The 24,262-nt window shown below is 44.9% G+C and overlaps 2 protein-coding genes and 1 pseudogene across 5 annotated transcripts in view; all 3 read right to left on the reverse strand.

Moving 5' to 3' along the window:
- The window catches only part of BCL2L10 (BCL2 like 10), a 71,450-nt gene extending 65,364 nt beyond the window's left edge, over positions 1-6,086 (reverse strand). For all 4 annotated transcript variants that reach the window (XR_005062033.2, XM_073211861.1, XM_073211862.1 and 1 more), the window contains exons 1-2: positions 4,911-6,086; positions 3,233-3,351 (exon numbers count right to left, since the gene is read on the reverse strand). Coding sequence is in view for 3 of the 4 variants with exons in the window: in XM_073211861.1 (XP_073067962.1) it covers positions 3,233-3,351; positions 4,911-5,708 (917 nt within the window). In the remaining variant the exon portion in view is untranslated. The remainder of the gene's footprint in view (positions 1-3,232; positions 3,352-4,910) is intronic.
- LOC108395256 (T-complex protein 1 subunit delta-like) lies at positions 26-1,850 on the reverse strand (annotated as a pseudogene).
- A 5,911-nt stretch (positions 6,087-11,997) lies between the features above and the next one.
- Positions 11,998-24,262, reverse strand: part of GNB5 (G protein subunit beta 5) — a 40,837-nt gene continuing 28,572 nt past the window's right edge. The window contains exons 6-11 of the mRNA XM_037021021.2: positions 22,713-22,856; positions 21,212-21,303; positions 18,906-18,954; positions 17,030-17,126; positions 16,082-16,248; positions 11,998-14,288 (exon numbers count right to left, since the gene is read on the reverse strand). Coding sequence (XP_036876916.1) covers positions 14,277-14,288; positions 16,082-16,248; positions 17,030-17,126; positions 18,906-18,954; positions 21,212-21,303; positions 22,713-22,856 — 561 coding nt within the window. The 3' untranslated portion in view covers positions 11,998-14,276. The remainder of the gene's footprint in view (positions 14,289-16,081; positions 16,249-17,029; positions 17,127-18,905; positions 18,955-21,211; positions 21,304-22,712; positions 22,857-24,262) is intronic.

Here is a 24,262-nt window from a genome sequence, read left to right on the forward strand (position 1 = left end):
AATGCTCCAGTTTCAGTTGCTGGAGTCAGCACACTACTGAAACCAACCAAATGTGGACAGCCAGTTCCTCCAAAAAGTTGAAAATAGTGCCCTTTCAGACAGAATGCCTGTAGTTTTTCCCCACGGTCATGCTAATTTCTTAGTTCTATTATGCAGAAATGGGATTCAGGCCAGCAGTTTCAGCTAGTATAGATGGAGGGATCTCCATAAATCTGCAAAGATTTGATTGCTGGAGGACTCCATGCCACTCAGTGTTTGTGGATATTCAGTCAGCTACAGGGCCAACTTTATTTCTGGAGCATCACCTCCTGCAGTAAGATTTTCTTTGGCGAAGCAGAGTTAACACACGGCATCCTGACTGGAGTGCTCAGCTTCTTCAGTCACCCGTGGGTTCGAACCATGAACAAAATTTTTCCAGGGTTTACATAGTTATCTTGAACAGTTTGCCAGAACCACTTCAATTGACCCTCTTAGTGAACTCAGCTAACCCCAGCATGTCAGCAATGAATTGGTCAATATAAGCAACTGGCTTGCTTGCAACTATCTTGCAAATGACTTCAATGTCTTCTTTCCATATCCTTAACCACCATAATCTTCATTTTGTTCAGGAAATGGAGTATAAGATTGCTAAGAGCATTTCCTAAGATTAGGCTTCTTAAGAGAAGGACATTCTATCCCATTTTTATATCTTGCTTTGCTAAATTGAGAATATTATCTCCTCTCTTGGCACTTGGTCCATCTGGACATATCAGAAACTACTATTTGATTATCCATATCTGTTTTGGGAGTAAATAAGCAAAATTGAACAGGCCCAATCTTATTCAACTCAGGTTTTGTCAGAATTTGCCACCTTTTGGGTGAGAACTGAATCTTCCACCAACTCACTGTCATTAATTGTCCCATCGTTAATTTTTTTATGTAATAATTTAAACTAAAAGCAAAAACAAAAACAGTTCACCCATTTCTCCCACCTTCCACGCCTACCTCTGGCAATTACCAGTCTGTTCTCTGTAACTATGAGCTTTATTATTTTTTTTAAAGAATCCACTTATCAAAGATATGTATTTCAGGGAGGGCTGTACAACACAGAGAAGACGGGTAGGGATTCTGCAGCATCTTACTACGCTGATAGACAGTGACTGTAAACGTGGGGGGGGGATTTGGTGAAGGAGGGAGCCTAGTAAACATAATGTTCTTCATGTAATTGTAGATTAATGATACCAAAATAAAAAAAAAGATACATATTTGTGTTTCTCTGACTTATTTCACTTGCATAATACCCTTGAGGTCACTGCCAAGTTCTTTAAGTATTTTGATATCCCTGAGATCTATACTAGCATAGGAGCTAGGTCAGTAACTTATCTCAATGTATTTATACTCACTGGAAAAGACGGCCTTGAACACAGAAAGATAACCTTTTGAGTTTGCAGTATTTTCCGTCCTTTAGTTCCGTAAGTCAAGACACGTCAAGATTTCAAAACCCTTTTCCAGATCCTGGAAGGACTCAGAAATTATGGATGAATTTGAATCCCAAGTTTTCCTTGAAGAAAGGCTTACTGAATCCCTTTGTGAAAAAGGTTAGTACAGGAATCAGGGAGCCAGCAACGATGACGATGTCTGCTGTGGGATACTTTCTGCTTCTTTACCCTGAGCCTTAGACGTGCCCAACATCATTCTGCCTACTGTACATAACGTCTTTGTTTCAGAAGAACATCATTTGGGTTGGTCACCTTACCTTTTCCATCTGGAATAATTTTATCCATTCCTTTTGGTCCAAGGCTTATTCTAATAGCATCAGCAACAGCTTCGGTTGTGGCCAAGCACTCGCTTGTCACGTTCCTCACAGGCATTTCCCTACAGCCACTGGCAGCTCTGGGGGGCATCCCACTCCAGAGTACCACTTCTTGGGCCTGGCAAGCTTGGCTGGGTCTGTGTGGGCTCAGGAAGGACAGATGGACACAGATTCTGGCCAGACACAGAGTAACAGTGTGCACTGCTAACCACTGAAAGGGATCAGAACATGTTACCCCAAAACATGCCACTTTGGCATGTTGGTTATTTTGAGCTGGAGGCACTTCCAGGAACAGCACTCTTATCCCCATGCCCCAATTTCCTATGAGAAATGTGCTTTCTTGTACCAGGGGAGGGAGAATACTCTCATCACTGGAGAAGGGAGTCAACACCAATACAAGCTGTTACAAGCTTTACTAGAATAATCCTTATCTTCCATTTGTTTCCCCTCATATATTTCCTACTCACTTTCCCACAATACACCCCTAAAAGCCCAAACCCTTTCCTTTGTGTAGTATTTCTCCATGGTTATCACTCTTTGTTAAAGAGGCATGTAAGCCCCGTATTTAACCACTTTGGGGGGATTTTCACTTCTTTTCTATTGTCTCCTGTAAAAGCACAAATAATATTTTGTATGTTTTTCTCCTGTTAATGTCTTTTTCCACTAAATTCACAGGCCTAAGTCACTGAACTTAAGAGGATAAAGTTTTCCTCTCTACCACCTTGCAGGTGATAAGGCTGACAGAAGAGATAGACTTTATGAAGTTGAATGCTGATTAAATGTTTAAAGAAATATATACATTGTATTTAAAGGACCAATAAAAAAGGAAACTCATCAATTCAAGTTACTCCTAGGAAGAAAGGCTTATTGAATCCCAAGGAAACCAACATTTTTTTTAAAACATGCATAAGTTAATTAAAAGATACTTAACAATTTAAGTCAGAAAAATAAATTAACTCTAGAAACCTAGGAATCCCGGGAATCAGATTTCAAAGGACTTAGAAAGAATTTCTTATAAAAAATTTTAATATTACACTCTTTGTTAAAATAGGACTTCGGTACAATTTCACCCTGACTCACTGCCTTGAAAAATTAGTCATCAGTAGCCCATGAAATCGTGGAGATCAGGGAGGCATAGTCACTCTTATCCAAATGTAAGCAAAGAGCACCCTATTTCCTATAGCGGCTTCTTGTGAAATTCTTTGGAGCAATAAGAATCCCTATTTCCCCCACTCAAAGAAAAAATCATTTGTGTCTTTGTTCTAACATCTCTGAATTAGGGGTTAAAACACTGGCTGAATCATCCCCACAGGACTCCTCATATGAATGCAGGTGCAAATGTCTCAGAAAGTGGTTTAATTCTGTTCTGTTCTGTCACATCTCAGATTTGTTTGGCTGATCACAGGCAGGTGAAAAGGGATTACAAGTTCTAGAACTCACAATGATTTCTTCCAGAAGTAGACTAACATGGCTGCCATAAAGCCTGACAGAAGAACCTGGGCCAGTCCTCGTCTCCAAGGTGATGGCAGCATGGGTGTGAAGAAGCGACAAAAGCCATCCTACAAGGGGGAAGGAGAAGAGAATCAGACTGCTGCAAAATGCTCAAAACCTGAAGTCAATAAAAACACACAGGCTCTAGACTAACCAGTAAGAGAACTGCTGAATTTAAAAAGCAAAAAAAAAAAAGGAAATACTAACCAATAGGCAACCTGTAATTAGGAACCTCTGATGAGTTAGGATATATAAAAAGCAGTACAACAGGGAATAGGAGGACATGGGGAACTTTGTCACTTAGAGCAGGAATACTCATCTTTTGACTCACTTCTTTAAAAAGCTAAGAGGAAGGTCGACTACTGTCTCACGTTCTTTCCTGAGCAAAGGGCAGATGCCATTTGGGAAACTCAAATCACTAGAAAGTTATCCTTAATTACCTTAGATAATAAAGCAAGATGCTTCACTCATGAAAATGGAAAGGAAGTCCAGAATGGGGCATTTTAACTGCAGCTGGGAGAGGTGTGAGCATTTCCTGTTACTCAATTGGAGAATTTTGGCTTTTTCATGTTAAGATTATTCCTTAGTCAATGTTGATTAGCCAAAAGATGCAAACAAAGCGATTTCCCCCTCCTAGTCAGTTTTCTCTTTAAGTGCAGAGGGTCCTCGGGGGGCCTTGTAAAGACAAATAGCTTGGGTGGCCACAGGCCTGGACGGTGGAAGACCAACACACACAAGGAATGCAGGGATTAATGCTAACACCTCAAATTGTTTATATAAGGTCAAGGTTCTGATTCAGATACTACCTCTCTTCCGCAAACAGAACCCAATTCATCACCACAGGTCTAATAGGAAACTGCTAACAGGAGGCTAAATTTTCTGTGGCATCTTCCCTAGTTCCTCGGACTTTTTTAAGCCACTAGCATTAGTAGTCCAGCAATGTTTCTCCTATAACCTATTTTTGCTTAACTGCGGTAAGGAAGAGAAGAAAGAAACAGGTCTAGTTCAGAATCCAGGAGGCACGCCACCCTCTTCCTGAAGGATGGCATTAGCTGGGTACAGGAGCTGCAGGCCAACGACCTGCCCTCCTAGCCAGCACCAGAGATCAACGACCTACAGCTGAAAGCCAGAGCCCCTGGTATCTCCGATTGAGGGTTGGGCGGAGTGGATTAGAAGTTAAGGAACTTGAGTCAGTATCCCTGGGTGCCTGGCACCCACTACCAACACCTTTGGCCTGGAATCTGAGAGGAGGTGTGGGGGCTGGACAACAAATGCATTTTCATTCTAACGTTTTAGGCTGGCGCCCTTCAGTCTGCGGAGCTATGAGGTCAGAATAGCGGAGAAACAACCCACCTGGCCGGGGTCACCTCACTGCTGACCTTGTACAGTTTGGGAATCCCTATATGATAAAATACGCCGACCTGACGGGGGAGCCTCCTAAGCCTCAAGCTGCTTGGGAGCGAGTCGGTGAGCCCCTAGCAAGGCCGCCTTCTGTCCGGCTGACTCCGCCAAGGGGAGCAAGCCAGACCTCCCACCGTGTGTCCCCGTCCTGCCACCACCAACGCCCCACAGGGTCCCGTTCCGGGCTGCCCGCCCCGCCCGGGGTCCCCGCGCCCCGCGCGCTCACCCAGCCGCCGCTCGCCTCCAGCCAGGCGCCGTGCTGCCCGGAGAGCCAACCGCACAGCAGGGCCACCATGGACCGGCAGTCCGGGTCAACGTCGGCCTCCCGCCTCGGGCCCGGCTTCGGACACCCGTCGGTGCCCCGCGGCGTTCTCTCCAGCAGCGTCCCCGCGAAGGTCACGAGCGCCACCACGCGGCCCCAGCTGAGGACGCCGCGGTCCTCTGCCAACTCCCGGGCCGTTTGCGCCACCAGCTCGACGCGGTTGCCGCGGTAGTCGCGGTACTGGGACAGGAACTGGTGGTTGCGCTGCTGTACCTGGGCGGCCACGGAGCGCAGCACGGAGGCCTCGGGTGTGGACGGCGGCCGCCCGGCGGTGCCCGGCTCCCGGGCGCAGTACTCCAGGTAGTCGGCCAACAGCCGCGCCGTGCGCTCGGTCAACGCGTCCGCCATAGCCCGGCCTCTGCCCGGCGCCGACCCCGGCCGGTTTTCTAGGCCCAGCAGCGCCCCGCCCCGACTCCACGCGGCCCCGGGAGTTGTTTTTCTAGGTGCGGAGAGGAATCTTTGATGGGAATCCCACCTGCACCTGTTCCGGTCCCAAGCGAGGCCCTGCGGAGTGCACGTGGTCACGTAGCGGGCCGGCGCGGGGCGAGAACTTTTGCGGTTGTTTAGCTCTCGGCCTCCCCAGGCTAAGAATTCAGAAGGGACAGGCTGGAAAAGTTGGGTAGGCTCTTGCGTCCTCTTAAGGAGAGGTTGACAGTCCACACCCAGCCCAGCTCTGGTGCGAGGATTATGAGCATCTCTCATCCAGGTGCATGTTGGAGATGCCTTTCTTGGGTTCTGGCATGTGACAGAAAACAGGATAATTTTTCAGGCTGCTAGATTAGCTGTATTCATTCATCCCTTCACTCATATTTATTCAGTCTTTTCAGCTAGACCTCCCCTGTTTAGCACTGGGGATATAATGAAGGACAAACTAGATATGTGGTCTCTACTCCCAAGGACACTACAGTCTAGTGATGCGACAAAGAAACAGGCCATCACAATAGTTTAATGATCGCTGTTAACAGGAGAAGTTGAGTGAACCTTCAGCTCTATTAGGCTGGTGGCTGTTACTTGTAGCTACCGTTCCTATATTGCTTAGAGTTATCTTTACTTTTTACTCACCAGTCCCTCATTACCCCAGTCCCCTGTTATAGGTAATACTTCTTATTCATGTAATCCTATTGCTTCTTTCTCCTGACTGGACCCAGACTGATACAGAATTGGTAACAGCAGTGAAATTTCTGGGGGTTCAGTGCTCTGGAGCATGTTGAACTGTCCCATCCAGGGTGAAGCTGAGTTGCTGCATCTTATATCATCTATAAGAAAAAATAGTCACAAGGCCTGGTAGGTTGTTTTGATTTTGGAGACAATACACACCACATTTGAGTGTGTGACTTCGATCCCTCTGTGGGCTGGTGGAGTGAGGAGAGTGCGGCACACTTAGGCATCAGTATAAGCTGCTCTACCACTCGGTCTTATGACCTAGCAGACCCAAAGATACTTGAAGTATCAAATAGGGATGCTCTTCAGAGCCTCTGGCAAGAACCAATAGGAGAATTATGGAACAGACCTATATGGTTGTGAAGCAAATCTGTGTCCTTTTCTGCAGATAACTTCTCCTGAGAAGCAGGTTCTGGCTTGCTACTGGGCCTTGGTAGAGCATGACTTTAGACATCAGGTGACCATGTAGCTTGAGATCGCATTATGATATTGATGTTGTCTACCCTATGAGTTTACAGCAGCAATCTGTCAAGTGGAAATGGTATATGAGAGACTGAACTCAGGCACATGCATTAGGTACAAGTAAACTGCGTGAGCAGATAGCTCAGACACCTGCAACGCCAATTCCTTTTGCTTTGCTTCCTCCGTCATACCAGGCCTGAAGCCTCCAGGGGATGCTGTGACCAGTTAACTGAAGGAGACAGACTCAAGCCTGGATTACAGATGGGTTGATATGATATGCTGGTACCACATGAAAGTGGACAGCTGTAGCATTAAAGCCCCATTCAAGGCTCACTGTGAAGACAGTGGTGGAGGAACAGTGTCTGAGTAAGCAGAAATTTAAGCCAATATTTGGCTGTCCACTATGTCTGGGGTGAGAGATGTACAGAGTATAGATCTACATTGAATCAAGGGTAATTGCCAATGGTTTGGCTGGATAGTCAGGGCCTTGAAGAGAACAGAATTGGAAAATTGGTGACAAGCACATCTTGAAAGAGGTATATGGCTGGACTTCCTTGGACACAGAATGAAGATACTCATGTCCCATGTGAATGCTTCCAAAGAGCAGCTACTTCAGACGAGACACTGAGTAATCAGACAAAATTCTGTGCTCTGTGGATGTCAGGGAGGTTCTTTAACCCAGCTGCCCAGTGCTTGACTCTGAGCCCTGTGAACAAAGAGGCCCTTGCAGCAGGGAAAGGGGTGGGGCAACAGGGCAATTCTCCCCGGGAAGGTGTTGCTGGCTGATGGTCCTGTGGAACGCCTATCTACCAATGTGCGATTTCTTTACAGTGAACTGAAAGAACTTTGTCAGAAGGGAATATAAATATCTACATCAGATTCATGTTTGAACTGATTTTGACATCTTACAGGTTCCCTCATTAATCAGTTAAATGTTTTGAATATTGCTTCTCTCTCACTTACCAACTTTACATTTCCCTGTATGGCCCCGGAAGATGACTGGTTAGCCAGAGACGGGTAAGATTCCTCAAGGGAGGAACAACCTAAGACAGGCACAGTCGCAGGGGGGCCATCAGGTGAGAATTTGGGGATCAACAGAGGTGAGGCTTAGAACCTTACCCCCCCTGTTTTGAGAGAAATCTTCTGCATCCGTGGATGTTTTATTGCCCTTGTCTAGCTTGGATTAAGACATAGTCTACAGGCACACACCTGATCATCTACATTTGCCCTCTTACAGCACTAAACTATGTTTTCTACCTTTATCTTGCATCTACCTACCACTTCAGCATTTTATTAAAAAAATAATAAGGGAGAAATGTGGGATTCACATATAAATCAAGTATAAAAATCAAACGAATATTCATATTTGACCCGATTGTTTATAGTTCATAATGCGTCATCAAAACCGAAAGTTTCTGTGATGACTGCCTTTGCACTGTTCACTATGTAAGAACTTATTCACTATGTAAGAACTTGTTCACCATGTAAGAACTTATTCGTTATGCTTCAGAAGATTGGAGACTGTTGAGAATTAGGATTGGGGTTGATTAATGATTGCGCATTGAGTCCCCTATACAGAATTTTACTGTTGTTAACAACCATTTGATCAATAAATAGGAGAGATGCCCTCACAAAAAAAAAAACAAAAACAAAACAAAAAAAAAATACACACTTCCAATTGTAAAATAAATAAGTAACCGGGATGTAATGTATAGCATAAGGAATATAGTCAAAATATTGTAACAACTTGGTATGGTGATAGCTGGTACCTAGAATTATCATGTGTATAAATGTTGAATCACTGTGTTGTACGCCTGAAAAAAAATCAAATATTCATATTTGACCTGATTGTTTGTAGTTCATAATGCGTGATCAAAACTGAAAGTTTCTGTGATGACTGCCCTTGTACTGTTCACCATGTAAGAATTTATTCACTATGTAAGAATTTGTTCACCATGTAAGAACTTGTTCGTTGTGCTTCACAAGATCCGAGACTGACGAGAATTAGGCTTGAGATGGATTAATGATTGTGCATTGAGCATTGACTCCCCTATACAGAATTTTATTGTTAACAACCATTTGATAAATAAATATGAGAGATGCCCTCTCAAAAAATAAAAATAAATTTTAAATTTAATTTTGATATGTTTGTGTCTTTTTTTCATAGTCATGAATTTACCTTTTTGAACATATTTTAGCAATGCACAGGTTTTTTTTTTCTTAGAGTTTTGAGTAACTTGGGGGTGAGTGGCAAATCCTCTGGCCCTGCCATTGGTTAACTCTTAATAATTTTCAGTGGAACTAAACAACAAATGAATAATTAATCTCCACACAGAATTTCCAATCTACACGATGTAAGGAAGCAGTTTGAGTTAGACTTGGTTAATATCCTGGCTCTGCCATTTAGAAGTTATGCAACCATGAGTAATTGCTTAGCTTTCCTAGCCTCAATCTCCTCTCCTAAAAAATGGAGGTAAACTGTCTGCATCATAGGGCTGTTACAAGGATTGGTGTATGCCAAGTGCTCAGCACAGTACCTGGCACATAGTAAAAGCTCTTTACAGAAAAGCTTTTATTATTAGTATGAACTGACCAGGGTTACCATACTCACTTGTCCAAAAGCCAAAATGTGACATTTTGGTGACTGTTACCTATATGGCTTGTTTTAATACCTAAAATAGCTACAGACTGCCTATTTTTTCTATCTGTATTTTTAATAGCTTTATTTTGATGTAATTCAAATACCATAAAATCCACCCTTTTAAAGTATAGTTCAGTGGTTTTTAGTATATTCAGAGTTGTGCAACCATCATGACAATTTAATTCCGTTACCTCCAAGAACACCTCATATCCATTAGCAGTCTCACCCGTTCATCCCATTCCTACTCCTAAGTAACCACCTATTGCTTTCTGTCTATATGGACTTGCCTATTCTGGATATTTCATAAAAATGGAATCATACACTATGTCATCCTTTGTGTCTGGCTTTTTTCACTTAGTATGATGTTTTCAAGGTTCATCTATGTTGTGGTATCCAGTCAGTACTTCTTCCTTTTTCCTGTCGAATAATATCCCCTTGTATGGATATACCACATTTTGTTCATTCATTCTTCAATTGTCGAACATCTGAATGGTTCCACTTTGGGTTGCTACGAACATCTGTGTTCAAGTTTCTGTGTGGACATGTTTTCATTTCTCTTGGGTACAGACCCAGAGGAGGCTGCCTGTTCCTAGGAACAGATAGGTGGGGAACAGTGGTGGCTTCATGGTTCCTGGTTTATGGCAAGGCTAAGTGTTCACTAGTGGCATGTTGGTTAGGTAACTTTGGGTTCAAAGAGGGCACTTCCTGCTGTCACAATCATTGCATAAATGCTCATATCACATTTACATTTAGTTCTTCATATTCATTTATGTGGTTAGATTAACCAGAGCACTGTTCCTGAGCCCATCTCCCCATTAGAGAGGGTCTGCATCCTTTACATAATGACACAAACATATTACTTTCATTTCTTTCACCAGAAATTGCTGAGTCCACCTGCTGTAGAAATTGACCAGTCCTGAAGGCCAGTAGCTCCAGCCAGGTCTGACCTAGAGAATGAGGGGACTTGGTGTGCCTTTAAGAGTGACCCTACTCTCTCTTGCCACCGGTGAAAGGGTGAGCAATTCAGCCTCATGTCCTTGCAAACGGATCCACTGACAGCTTTTCCCAACTTCCCTCACCAGAATTCCTGGCCCAACTCAGTCCTGCCCATCCTGGATTAGGTCTCCAGGGGAGGGGATTTAAGGATCTGTATTTTCAATCTGCTGTTGACCTGGATGATTTTCTCAACAGCCAATTTTGGTAAATGCAGATCTACAAATTCCTGCTCAGTCAGCTCTCCCAGGCTCGGGGGGAGCCACTTGACAGCGATGTGACCCCAAGTCCAGTTAATCTAACCGCTGGGCCTTCCCAGGACCCCAAGTGTCCTCCTTTGAAAAGATTTTCAGCGGCTCACGGTCTCTGGCCATTCCCCCTCCCCCTCTGCACCACTCCAGGACCTCCCGCGCTACCGGCGGTCATCCCACAGCCGTGTGGGGGGGGCCTTTCCTCAGCCCCTCTCCGCAGTCACCTTCATCGCCTCCCGGACTTCTTCCCGCTCCTACAAGGGCCTTCCTGGCCTCAGGAGTTCCCATAGAGAGGTGCCTGGGAAGGGTGCGTTAGCCCCAGCAGCTGTTTTCAAAGTACGGTCCCAACCTGGGGGTCCCTGAGACCTTTTCAGGGGGTCTTCCAAGGTCAAAATAATTTTCATGATTATAGTCTTGTTTTGTATGTGTGGCTTTAAAATTCATTCTCTGGTGAGTCACCCGGAGGCTCCGGATGTGTGGTAAAAGCGCGACCAAGGGAGTGTGTGCTTCTGTATTCTTGTGTTCTACAGCTTTTCTCAGTTTTAATTTCTAACATGGCAAATATTGAGAGATATAATCCATGCAAACAAAAACCTCCTTGGGGTCCTTACCAATTTTTAAGAGTGCAGAGGGATCATAAGACCAAAGAGTGAACCATTGGCCCAGATGAATCTCTGATTGATAATTACTAAATGGCTGCATGAGCAGGGACAGCTTATGGAGGGGGAGGAAGGAGAGAGAGAGAAGAGCAAGGAGCAGGGGAACCAGGAGGCAAGGAGGGGGGAAAGGGAGGGACAGGGGGGCAGGGGGAGGAAGGAGGGGGGACAGACGGAGGGGGGAAGCTGGGCTCTAACCCTTGCTGACTATGTACCAAACGCCGAGGTGGGTGCCTTATGCACTTCGGTGCTCTTCTGTTTTATAGATGAGGAAATTAGGAAATTCAGATATTGTCAGGTATCCTGTAAGAGTGGTAGAGCTGGGTCTGAACATAGGTGCACATCCTTTGTCACCAGGCTGGCCTCCTCTGACACGAGTCCTACTGTCAGCAATGCCACCTTCCAGCCAGCTGGCCAAGCAACTACAAGGGTCCAGGATGCGAGGGCCTTTATGACCTTGTGCTGCTTCTTAAGCCACTTATAATCCAGGGAGGTGTGCAGGAGGGAAGTGGTCATGGAGTGCTGGCTTCTGGCTCATTCCAGAACACGGCTGGCGGCTGGGCCCACTTTTTCCTGAGGCTGGCTGGCTGCCTACTGCAAAGCACCTGCCCTGGTTTCACTTCACAGGTATTTCCCATGATTGCCCATCACTGCACACCTTACCCGACCCCCTCCTGCCTAACCCTTCTCTGCCTAGGGAGGGGCAGTCCAGGCTGTGCACACTGGGGGTACACCCATTTGGGCCCTCCACCACAACTGGCTTGGTAGGTATGCCCTCCAGTCCTCTAAAAAAAAGGAAAACTGATTAAAAAACCCCACTCAGTCTATTTTCAATATGCAAAATACAATTTATTACCTGGAGTTTCCACATGGTGCTGTATATTCCAAACCAAGTATTTCATCAATAAATACTAAACAACACCTACTGTGAGATTAAATACTTGTAAGTGGCTTACTGCCCATGGGGCTAAGGGAGCATTCTAGGGAATACTTTCATAGTTAAAAAGTTTTTTTTGTAGCTTTTTAATTGGGAAGTTATGGGCTATTTTGTACATATACTGAAGAGGCTCTCTCTCTCTCCAAACACATAACCTTGAAATTGCTGACCCTGAGTCTAGATGATGTTTCCTTTGTCCTGTCTTCCTTTACTTCTGGGAGGCCCAGGTTAGAATGCAGAGACACTGAAGGGTCTGTGGGAAAGAGGGAAGGGTATCCTAGCTAGGAGCTAGGCACAACCTCTGTAACATCCTGGGAGCAGAGCTTGGAAATACCCTGGGACACACTCTGGGACCTTTCTGCTTTTGCAGCTGGCAGGACACCCCATGGCCCCTGCCCAGACTGGAATCCACTGGGGGAGGGAGAAGGCTGGGAGAGAAGATGGCTGAAACAGCATCCCTCTGGACCACGGTCCCTCCCTCTGGGCTCTCTGGAGGCAAGCAAGGACCTTTCATATTTCACTCTTTACCCTAGGGCCTGCTGTGTAGTTAAGCCCTTGGTAAAAGTTTGCTTAGCAGATGACCAGATATAACCCTAATGTTTAACAAGAATTGATGGAAAAACCTGGACTGGCTGATTTTTGACTGACTGGCTCATCACAGGTAGTCTGAGTGAAGGCATGTCCGGAAGCCCTTGGTGCTTCCAGAAGTGCCAGGTTCAGACCTCCCTGGTGACTGACAGACCTCTCTGAGCCTGGCTCATCTCTGGGGAGGGCTTCTCTGAGCAGCAGGGCCTATGGCTGGGCCTGCAAAGCCAACACGGCTACTAAGAGGAGGGCCAGGTTGGAGGTGGGCCAAGAGAACAGGAGATCTGGGGAACTCCGGACATACGTCCTTGGGCACCCCAAGGACCTGGCCTGTCACATCCCAGACTGCCCACAGGGTGAGCCTCACAGGAATGGCTTTTGGTGCCTGAGGTGACCTTTTATTTCTCTAAGTAATGCATGCCATTTTTACGAATGAGTTTTCTAAAACAATAAGCCTTGACATCTAAAATAAAAAAAGGAAAAGGGATCCTTGTAACAAAAACACTTGGTATCTTCCAGAAGGAATTACTAAATTTCAAATAAAGACCAGTTATCTTCTATTTTTTTCTCACTATAAGAGAAGCAAAGACATTATCCCATGAGACCTATCAATTAATCTGTATATGTAATTATATCTGTAATGCAATAAATATGACTACAGTTTATGGACTAGTATGAGTCCACATATTATAGTTTCTGAGTATGGTATGGACAAGATCCTCTTTAGCCTGACTGGATACTACTCATCTTAATACATCTAATATTACTAATAGGTTTTTAAATAAGTTCACTATTTTGTGTTCCCACAGAGAAAGGTTTTGGTTGTTCTGAGAAGCATTTGTGTCACAAACAGCACTCAGCTTTTCCCTCAAATGAAACAAAATGTCCTGTCCAAATGATATACAGTGATAGACCATATCATCATAATTCATAAATCAAACATCCTGTCCACTTTATGCATATCTCGACTTCATTTATAGCAGTTCACACAGATGAAAATGTTTTATAAGACAGTATGAGACTGAAAAAGATACCCTTATAATAGAAACATATTTTCAAAAAGTGATTTTGTCCAATAACATTTGGAATTGGAATTTTCTTCTATGACAGGCCAATTAATTAACACAGCCCTCAAACAGTCCATTAAGATCAGCACATCTAGAAGAAGGTTCCAAAAGTCACAGTGCACACTGAGAAAGGTCAGATTTTAAAGTACTCCCAAAACAAATCTGACTCAAGGAAATAATATGGGACATACGTGATGCTGAATTCTATTGGTAATAGATGGAGCTGAGACTCGTATTATGAGAATAACATTAAAAATGAATACATTTGAAAAAGTGTTCAAAATGAAAAACACTGTACTTGAAGGTGTTCTCCTAGTGCGAAAGCGCACACTGGCATCTTTCCAGTGGTGGTTTTAATAGTCATATTGGAGTTGCTTAGTGAGCTTTTCAGCTGTGGAGCTGCTCCTTTAAGCTAAGCTGCAAGCAACCCTCATGTTCTCCAGAAGTAAGATCTATTTATATGTGACGATTTAAAATTCCATCCTTAGGTACCCATGTGTGCATCGTGGGCAGATGATTAAGCCCAAACCTGCAAAGACACAGACAATTTTTAGTCCCTTTAGTAGTTAATGACTCATAAAACGAGTTTAAAGAGAGAAAATCAAAGTCAGTTACACACATACACACACCACCCATCCCAAGTAGAACACTCACAAGTCTTGGAAGGATAACACTTTACTCCCCACAACTCAAAGGTGGTTCTTTGGACACCCTTTCCCTTAGCTAAAACATGTGAGGGGCACCTGTGGCCTCCTTAGCAGGGACTGGTTACTCTCAGGTTGGACACTGAAACCACCTGCACCACACAGCTCACTGAGTACATTAACTCGACAACACATTCAGGGACCTCTTGCCTAGGAAGTCAAAAATAACTTCTTTGTTTGTTTCAAGAACTTGGCAAAAAATCTTTTTATCTATTTATCCTAAGATTAGACTACCAACTACCCTTCTTAGGAAAGATTTTCTTTTCTCAAGACAACACAGAGCATCAAATGACTGGTTACTTTTTTATTATTATTTAGGTATCACTGATATACAATCTTAGGAAGGTTTCACATGAGCAACATTGTGGTTACTACATTCCCCATTATCAAGTCCCCACCACATACCCCATTACAGTCACTGTCCATCAGCATTGTAAGATGCTATAGAGGACTGGTTATTTTTTAAGACTGTCTTTGAAATCATCTCCCTCCCCATACCTGGTGTCCAGTAATCCTAAACTACAGGTCTTCCTTAACAATGGGATTACATCCTGATAAACCCATTATCAGTTGAAAATATCATAAATCAAAAATGTATTTAATACATTAGCCTAATCGCTAGCTTAGCCTTAGCCTACCTTTAATGTGCTCAGAACACTTACATTATAATGTCTCCAGCTGGGAAAAATCATCTAGCACAAAGCCTTTTTTATAATGAAGAGTTGAATACCTCATGTAATTTACTGAATGCTATACCGAAAGTGAAAAACAGAATGGTTGTCTGGGTACAGGGTGGTTTTAAGTGTATCAGTTGTTTACCCTTGTGATGGTGTGGCTGATGGGGGGCTCGCTGCTGCTAAGTGGCATTGCGGGAGTATCATACCACATATCGCTAGCCAGGGAACAGATAAAAACTCAAAATTCAAAGTAGCGGTTTCTACTGAATGAATGCATGTTGTTTTCACACCATTGTAAAGTTGGAAAATGGTAAGTCAAACCATTTTAAGTTGGGGACCATCTGTATTATGCCACAAATGTGTCCAATCCTAATTAAATCCCTCCATCTAAAGACCTGCCTTAAACCATACCCCAAACCTCATGAACATCTGCCCTTGCTCTCCCCGTCTGGGATTCTACTATGACTGTCATGTTTGTGGTCTTCCATACTGTGGTAAACAATAAACTTAGCATTGCTGTATTGGTGGTATTCCTGGAGAATCAACAATTAACAAGGTCATGGAGCTCTTTGAGAATCTGATGGAATTCTCCACAGAATAACAACTCTTCACTACTGGGAGATGAGTGGCAATCTGTGGCTTACTAAAGTCTGAGCTCAGAAGAATCAGACTTTTAAGATCAAAGGGAACCTTTGGATCGCCCAGACCCTCAACAACATGCATGCTGATGCACTGTTTAATCTATGCTTGAACACTTGCACTGATGGGGGACTCATTATCTCCCAGGCAATTTGTTCCTTCTGTGGCCATGGGCAGTGCTGAAATTAGAGCTCTGTTTAGCTGCTTTGGCCCATCCTTGCTCATCTAACCCCTCTGCTATAAGGCAGGCCAATCACTCCTCCTCTCATACACAGAGTAAAATAGAAAAACTTCTCTCTTACTCTTAGGGTATGATCCCATGATCCTGAGCAAAAAGCAGTCCCATCAGGGGAAACGCGTAGAGTACTAACACGGTTTTCATGTCCAAACAGGATGGAGACTCGAGACCCTTTAAGAACATCCCAGACGTTGATGGTATAATCATTGTATCCAGCAAACAGCAGGCGACCTCAAAACAGGAGGATCTAATGGTTATTGAGTCAGTTCCTTCCTTCCTGTTTTTTTCATGACTGTCACTCACTCACTGGGGGTGGTGGGCAGGCAGGCACCTAACTGACACACTGCAGCACCATGTGGTAAGGCTATAATGGAGTGCTTAGCTGTGTCTAAAGTGCTATGTGATCCAGAGGACAGGGGATCAAGAGGGCACTGCACAGAGAGTGACCCAAGTGGGCTCTTGAGGACCAAGAAAGAAGCTGCCATGCAGAGAAAGACGGGAAATGGCGTTCCAAGGCAGCAGTAGCGACATGCCTGACCAGGGACCAGATGCAGGGCAGGGGGTGTGCTGTGGAACTGGGTGGCTCAGCGACACAGCCTATCAGCCTAGCCTCCCCAGCTGGGAGGGCAGAGGAGCCATGAGCTTCAGGGCATTAGGAAGGTACTCTTGCGCCACCCGCTCTACCTCTGCAAAAAGTCCCTTTAGGGACAAAGGGGAGAAAGGAAGGCTGGGGAAGAAATGCTTACAGGAACTGCAGATGTGAAGTCTTGACATATCACTGTCAACAGCATTAGGTGGGCACAGCCTTCATTTCTCCTGAAGTGAATGGGGCTGGGGGAGGCTGCTTTGGGCAGGGTCAAGTAGGGAGTCATGGAGGAAAACTGGTGCAAATGTAGATTACTTAGCCTATCAGCCCACGGGAAGTTCAGCTGAGAGCAAGCTTTATAGGGAGCTGGGTTTCATTTAGGTCCTGTTTTACAGTCCTGGGGAAGTTTCTGAAAAAAATTCTTACCACTGAGGGAGAAGTCCACGCTGGATGCTCCAAATATGATACTGTCTTTGGAATAGATGGCAACCTCCCTGTCTGCCCGGAGGTCGTAGAGGCGACACTGGGGTGACAAAAGGACAAAGAGGTACTTATTTCTGGCTCTGGTTTGGTGAAGTGATGACCACACAGCTGTAGGCAGGTGTTGATGGCTTTTCTGGTTTGAGCGGTAAGGGAAACAGCTCGTTAGTTTATTTCTCCTAGTATTTTCTCCCTCAATCCTGACTCCTCTTCATGGATCAGTGGAGATTTAAGGAAACAGCAAATGCAGAAGACTTCTTTGGGTATCAAAACAAAAAATGAGTCCCTTCTTTTTTTCTCATAAAGGATACATGTTTATTGTAGAAAACTCCGGAAAACTCAGAAAAGCATAAAGAAGGAAACAAAACTCACCCCAAGTCCTAGAAGTATTAACTAACATCTGGGCTATTTCCTTCAGTCTTGTTTCTATTTTATGTGTGTACTTAAATGGAGTGGATGTTTCATTATTCTATTAGCACTATGTTAATGAGCATTTTCTCTTATCATTAGATCATCTTCAAAAACCATGACTAACATGGATGTTGAATATTTCTCATGTGGATTTATCAGAATCTACTTAGCCATTCCCTGGTGTTTTGATTGTATCTAATTTTTCTTATATAAATAATAAACGATGACTATTCTTACATAAAAATCTTTATACATATCTCTGATATTTTCCTTAGAATAGCAAAAGAACAGAATCCTTAGAAGAGAACTGTTCTAAGAAATAGCATGACCAGATCGAAGGGTGGGGATGTTTTGAGAGCTCTTGATTCAGATCTCAGGACTGCCCTCCAGAAGGCCGGCGCTGGTGGTCCTGACCCCAGCTCATGCAAGGCTCCTTTATTGGACCATCTCTACACCAGGCGTTTTTCTGCCAACCCAAGAGGCAAATGAGCATCCAATCACTTAAACTTGCATTTCTTGGAATACAGGTGACTTTGAAAACATTTTGACATTTATTTGCCATTCTGGACTTATTGCCTTGTAAACAGCCTGCATTTTATCCTTTTTTTTTTTTTTTATTGGGGGTGTGTAACTTAGTGACTATGTAACCTCATTTATATCTGAAGGATTTCAACTTGGTCTGTCATATACATGGCAAGAATTTTTCCAAAATGTATGCCTTTATATTTTGTTATATATATTTTTGATATACAGATGTTTAAATTTTCATTATCAAAATTCTCAGTGTACTCCTTAGTAGTTCTTTCTATAGTTGCATATTAGGATGAAACCCATTATTTAATAAGATACTTGATATTCTGAGGGCACAAGAAGGAATTTCTCTTGAAAACTAGGTCAATATAACTTGGCAATTAGTAGCAAAAGCCTATTTTTGACGGAACAGGTTCATATCTGAGAATCATAAGGAAATAATAACTACCAAAAAATATTTACTTATAAGAGTGTTTTTAACAGAAAAACAAAACCTTGAAAAATCTAAATGTCCAAAAATTGAGTATGTGCAATAAATGATGGCATGTCTATAACATGGAATACTATTCAATCATTAAGAAAACACAATATAAAAAAATATTTATTGGCATGGGAAAACGTTCAGAATCTGTTGTTGAGTGAAAAAAGCAAATTATAAGACATTTTCTTTAAAAAGAAAAGAGACAACAAGGGATTCATTCAATTGTCACTTTTCTTGGGTAGGAAAAGCAGGGTAATCTAATTCCCCTCCCCTCCAGGTTTCTTTAATAAATGCACATTGCTTCTGCCATCAGGAAAAAAATTAATTTTTGAAAAATAAAATTAAGTCAGTACGCCTCTCTTTCAAATAGAAAAGGCTTCCAATAACTTAGAAACATACCGTAGCATCATCTGAGCCTGAAGCAAAGGCATCTCCACTCGGGTAGTATCTGCAGAGACAAAGTTTGGGTGGAAAGCTTTCATAGAGTGGTGATTCCCAGTCCCTCATGCCCGTCAGAACCAGCTGGGAAGGTTGGCCCATGTTGGCCCTCAGAATCAGAACCTCTATGTCCAGAGACACAGGACCACCTGTTGTGGAAGCTGGAAAGGGAGGCTCATCTGGCTGGCCCACTGACCTCTAGTTTCCCTCCCTGTAAATAGGCAACAGAGACACCGACCTTGCAGAGTGTTGGTGAGGAGTAACCGAGATAATACGAGTATTTGCACCAGGTACCACACAGAGCAGGCCCCCCCCCAACCATAGTTTCTGTTGATCATACACTTCATTCCCAAGAATTGGCTCAGAGCTCAGGGATAAGAAAGTGGTTTACACACAGACCCTGGAATCTGATCTACAGAGCCTTGTGCCTATCTCTGCTTGACCACCTACTACATGGGACACCTATGGCAAGTGACTCCAGCCTGCCCAGACTCAGTGTCCTCATCCAGCAGTGAGGATGAGAATGCACATTCCCTGCTGTGGTGACTGAGCAAGACGGTATGTGCAAAGACTTTGGCACGGTGCCAAATAAAAAGCATTCAGTAATAAATGATGATGCTTATTATTATAGCCATTCTCTTCTCAATGATAAGGCTTCCTAGAGAGAGGGAAGCCTAAACTGAGGCCTGATGTAGATTGGAGGAAGAGGATTCAGGGCAGATCTCATTTATTTTTGTGGTCTTATATTCTATCCTGCCTCTCACTAACTTCATTTACTATCTGTATTAATATCTGGATTGATTTCCTTTGATTTTCTAGGTAATTACCACACATTTGCAAAAAGTGACAGTCTTTTTCCTTTTCCCCTCTTATACGTTTGAGGGCAGGGAGCTAGAGAATTCTTACTAACACTTCTATTACTGAAGTAAATAAGCATTCTTACTTCATTCTTGCTTTTAAGGGGAACAAGTATAATGAAGATTCTTGGGTGTACCGTAAGTATTGTCTGTGCTGGCTTCCAAATTCACATGCCACTTCTCTCTTGGGATCTGGTTCACAGATCCTGCTACCAACTCAATGCCTCCATTTGGTTGTGTAACAGGCATCGCAAACTTAACTATCTCAAAACAGGGCTCAAGAATCCATGTGCAACCAATACCTCCTACCTGTACTTCATCCAGTCTTCCCTCTCCTAGTAAGTGGGTCCCCGCTTACTGCCCCTTATAAAGGTTTGGGCTTCCTCAGCTCAGGGGTTCTTCTAATGTGACCCCTCACATGTGACGGTGTCATCTGGCTCTCCTCACGTCACCCTGTGGAGTGGGGCTCAGGCAACCCACACAAATAGCTGGTATGCTGGGTATGGCCTTTGCTATGGGTATAACTGTCCTTCCCCTTTGGCCCAAGCGTCTTGTGTCTTCTGCCAGCATCCTGGAAACTGTGGCAGCCTAATTTGTCAGCTGGCAGCTAAGGTAAAATCTCAGACCCTTCACAATCCCAGACAGTTCTGTCTCCACAATGTCTTCTTTAATTCTAGCCACCAACATTTCCTTCTTGAATTCACACAGCTTTCTAACTGGCCATCATCTTCCATTTTTGATTTCCTGAAATCTATTCTCCATACAGAAGCCCGAGTGATCTTTTAAAGGCAAAACATAGATCCAGTTAGCCACGTGACCCCCAACCTCCCAGTTCAAAACTCCCCAGCAGTCACCTGGCCTGGGTTAGGTTACCGTATCTCAGCTTCCCCCAGCTCTCTGCAAGCCCGGCTCTTTCATCATCCTGGCCTCAGTTTAAACATCCCTTTCTTAGAGAGGCCTTCTAAGTAATAACACATGCCATCCCACCAGCATGTTTTACTTCTTTCACAGCACTTTTCAGCATCTTAAATTAAATTGTACATTGGTTTATTTGTGCTTGGTTTTGTCTCCTGCAGGAGAGTGGAGACCTTGTCTATGTGGATCACAACTGTATTCCCAGTTCCTGAAATAATGTCTAGCATGTAAGTCTCAATAGATATTTGCTGAGTAACTGAATGAATGAGAAAAATACTGACTTAAGGAAGATAATATTGTTCCTGGTGCAATTAAATTAAAAATCTTCAAGAGCTCTAGAGCTCTGTTCAGTTCCACCACGAATCAGCCCTCCTTGCTGGGGAGGCCTCTCTCAGCCAAGTAAACAGCCTGGAGGTGGTTCCTGGGCCAACCACTACGCCAGGCCAGGGGACAGCAGCAGAGCAGAGAAGTAACATGAACATTCTACTCACTGACCGGACACTGTTGATGTCAGATTCGTGTGTTTCAAAAGCCTGCACGCACTGGCCCGAGCGCATGTCCCACACCATGGCTTTCTTGTCACAACCCTACAAATGCAAAGTTACCCAGAGTTATGGCCACTGCACGGACTGTCTACAGGCAGGCATGAGTTCCAATTATGGAACAGAGACCATTTATTTCCCATTGGTAAATGGCTGACAACATGCTCTTCTTAGCTTCACCTAAGGCCACTGGCCTCTACTGGGATGCACTTGTAAGGCTGGAACTAGGTCTTGGGGTGGGAAGGGGAGCAGAAGGCCCCCAGCACCACTTTTAGCATGTTTTCTTCTTTCTCACCTTTCTGAGTGGGTGTAAACCTTCCAGCCTCCAGAGCCTCGTTCTCACCTCCATCCTGAGCATTTCTCTTCTCTTCATTTTGTTCTTTCCAACCGCGAGCCCCTCAGCCCCCCGCCAACCTCTGCCTCCCTAAGCCCAGAGGGGAGGTAAACAGTGGGTACACAGAGGGACTTCCCCACTTTGTCTCAAGTGTATGGAGCAGCCCTGCAAAGGGGGAGCACCACTGCCCCCAGACTATCTGCACCCCCAGTCCTAGGCCAGGTTGGGGTCGGCAAACTAGGGGCCAAATCATGGCCCTGCCAGCAGTCAGCTGGGTGTCTCGTGTCACCTCCCAGGGCTTCTGCCTCAACCCCTGTGAACACGTCATTGTGCTGCCCCATGCAACCCAGAGAACCACAAACATGAAGTTTCTACACTACACTATTGTGGTTCCAGGAGCTCTCTGATGAATCCCTGCAGGGCAGTCCTGTTATCAGGCTTAGGTAGCATAATGTAGACTCCCAGGAGTCACACAGAAGAAGTAATGGCTTAAAATTCGCATCTGAGTTGCATTATGTCCAATTTACAGATGAGGAAATTTAGTCAGGTAGCAAAGCCAGACCCAGGTGTCCTGACTCCTGGGCTAGTGCTTCTCTGTGCCACCTTGTCTGCCTGACCCAGAGCCTTCCATACCCCATTTCCTGTACCCTGGGGTGGGGGGGGACGGCGACTAGTGAGGTGGGTGGGAGAGCATCCCACAAGCCACAGGCCCTGACCGCACGGCCGCTGCCCCACCTCGGCAGTCATCTGACTGGGTCACTGCCCTTGTGGCTCATTTCTAATGCTCTCCAGGGCTGACTCTGCTGTTTATTTGAGGAATGACATTTAAAAACATGGCAAACTAGCACCATGAGTCACAGCATTCACACTGGAAAAGCATTCTAGATCCCTATGTAGGATGTCAGCAGCAGATCTGGAGACCCTCACAGCCCAGCACTGTGACAGCCCACCAAGTGCTGCTAAATGCTGCAGGAGATAGGGGGGCGGTGGTGAGCTGAGGACAATTCCTGCAGCTCCTTCTAGGGAAGCGTCCAGCCTAGTCCCAAGAAATGGCAGGAACTGCCGCCATAAGCCTCCCATGGACACAAAGCTCCCCTAGAGGTTTTACTTAGGTCTTTACCCCAGACACGAAGGTGTTTCCTGTTTCTGAGGGGGCCAGGTCCAAGCAGAGCACGTCAGCTCCATGCCCGTGGAAGCTTTGCAGCAGCTGCCCGCTCTCCACGTCCCACAGGGCACATGTCCCATCACCGCTTGCCGTCAGGATCTGCTCACAGAAAGGACAGGAAGGGTGTTCTGAATGAATGAGAAATATACTGACTTAAGGAAGACAATATTGTTCCTGGCACAATTAGATTAAAAATCTTCAAGAGCTCTAGAGCTCTGTTCAGTTCCACCACGAATCAGCCCTCCTTGCTGGGGAGGCCTCTCTCAGCCAAGTAAACAGCCTGGAGGTGGTTCCTGGGCCAACCACTACGCCAGGCCAGGGGACAGCAGCAGAGCAGAGAAGTAACATGAACATTCTACTCACTGACCGGACACTTTTGATGTCAGATTCATGTGTTTCGAAAGCCTGCTGGCACTGGCCCGAGCGCATGTCCCACACCATGGCTTTCATCATTTGCCGTCCATGCTTAGAGACCCACAGGGAAAGGGATGCGGCTCACACACACACGTGGACACACACCTTGCTGTATCTGATTCAAGCACAGAGACATTTTTCCTGCACTGAGAAAGTTCATTCTTGACACCCACACTGTCCTCGAGCTGTGTGTTTATGTGCCTGTCCTCCTGGAGTACAAACCCCTGCGGCCTCCCTGACACACTTGCAGGCCCCTCGCCTGCCCTGGCACAGCGGAACTGCTCTGAGAACATTTGTTGAACCTTGAGCAGCTCCCACAGGCAGCCAAACCCACTGCTGTGCAGGCCAGACAACTGAGGTGCTTCTCAGAAAGTAACGTGCACCCCGTCATCTGGCTGCTGGCTCAGAGAGAGTCTGGGGAGAGTCTGAGATTCTAGAATTCTCACCAACTCCGGTGATGCCAGTACTGCTCCCTGGATCCCACTGGGTGAGGCAGCATTTTGTTCGACACACTGTCCTGTCACCGCTTCTTCCCAGAGCTGGGTGCTGCCCAGAGGCTCCCAGGACCGCTGAGAGGTGTGGACACTCATGCACTCACAGATCAATGAGCATTTGCTGTGTGCCGATGCCATCTGGCGCTCCGCTCGGCATTACGGTTTGCAGAAAGATTGTCTTGGTCTCTGTTTTCCTGGAGCTCAGTTTAAAAGGATTGGCAGTGTGGACTGAAACCAACCTAATTCCCTGTTCCTGTGTTAAACGATTTTCTGGGACTGAGCATAGTTTCCTGGTGCTATGTCGGATGATACTGAGACCAAGTAAAAGCAACCCAGCTGCTTGCTCTAGGAAGTAAGTGCTCTTGCCATATAAGACTATAAAACAGTGAATCAACTTACTTCTCCAGACTCGTAACTTGCTCATCAAGACTTGCTTCAAGACCCTCACCTCCCTCAGCTCATCAATTCAAAGCCAATATGTCATAACCAGTATCCCACCTCAAAGACCCACCTTGAAATCACGCAGCCCAGATCCTGGAACCTTCCAAGTACCCCTCCCTGATTTCTTCATTGTGAGATGCTGTGGAAATTCTGTCA

Source organism: Manis javanica, chromosome 8 (genome assembly GCF_040802235.1).
Source record: "Manis javanica isolate MJ-LG chromosome 8, MJ_LKY, whole genome shotgun sequence".
Lineage (NCBI taxonomy): Eukaryota > Metazoa > Chordata > Mammalia > Pholidota > Manidae > Manis > Manis javanica.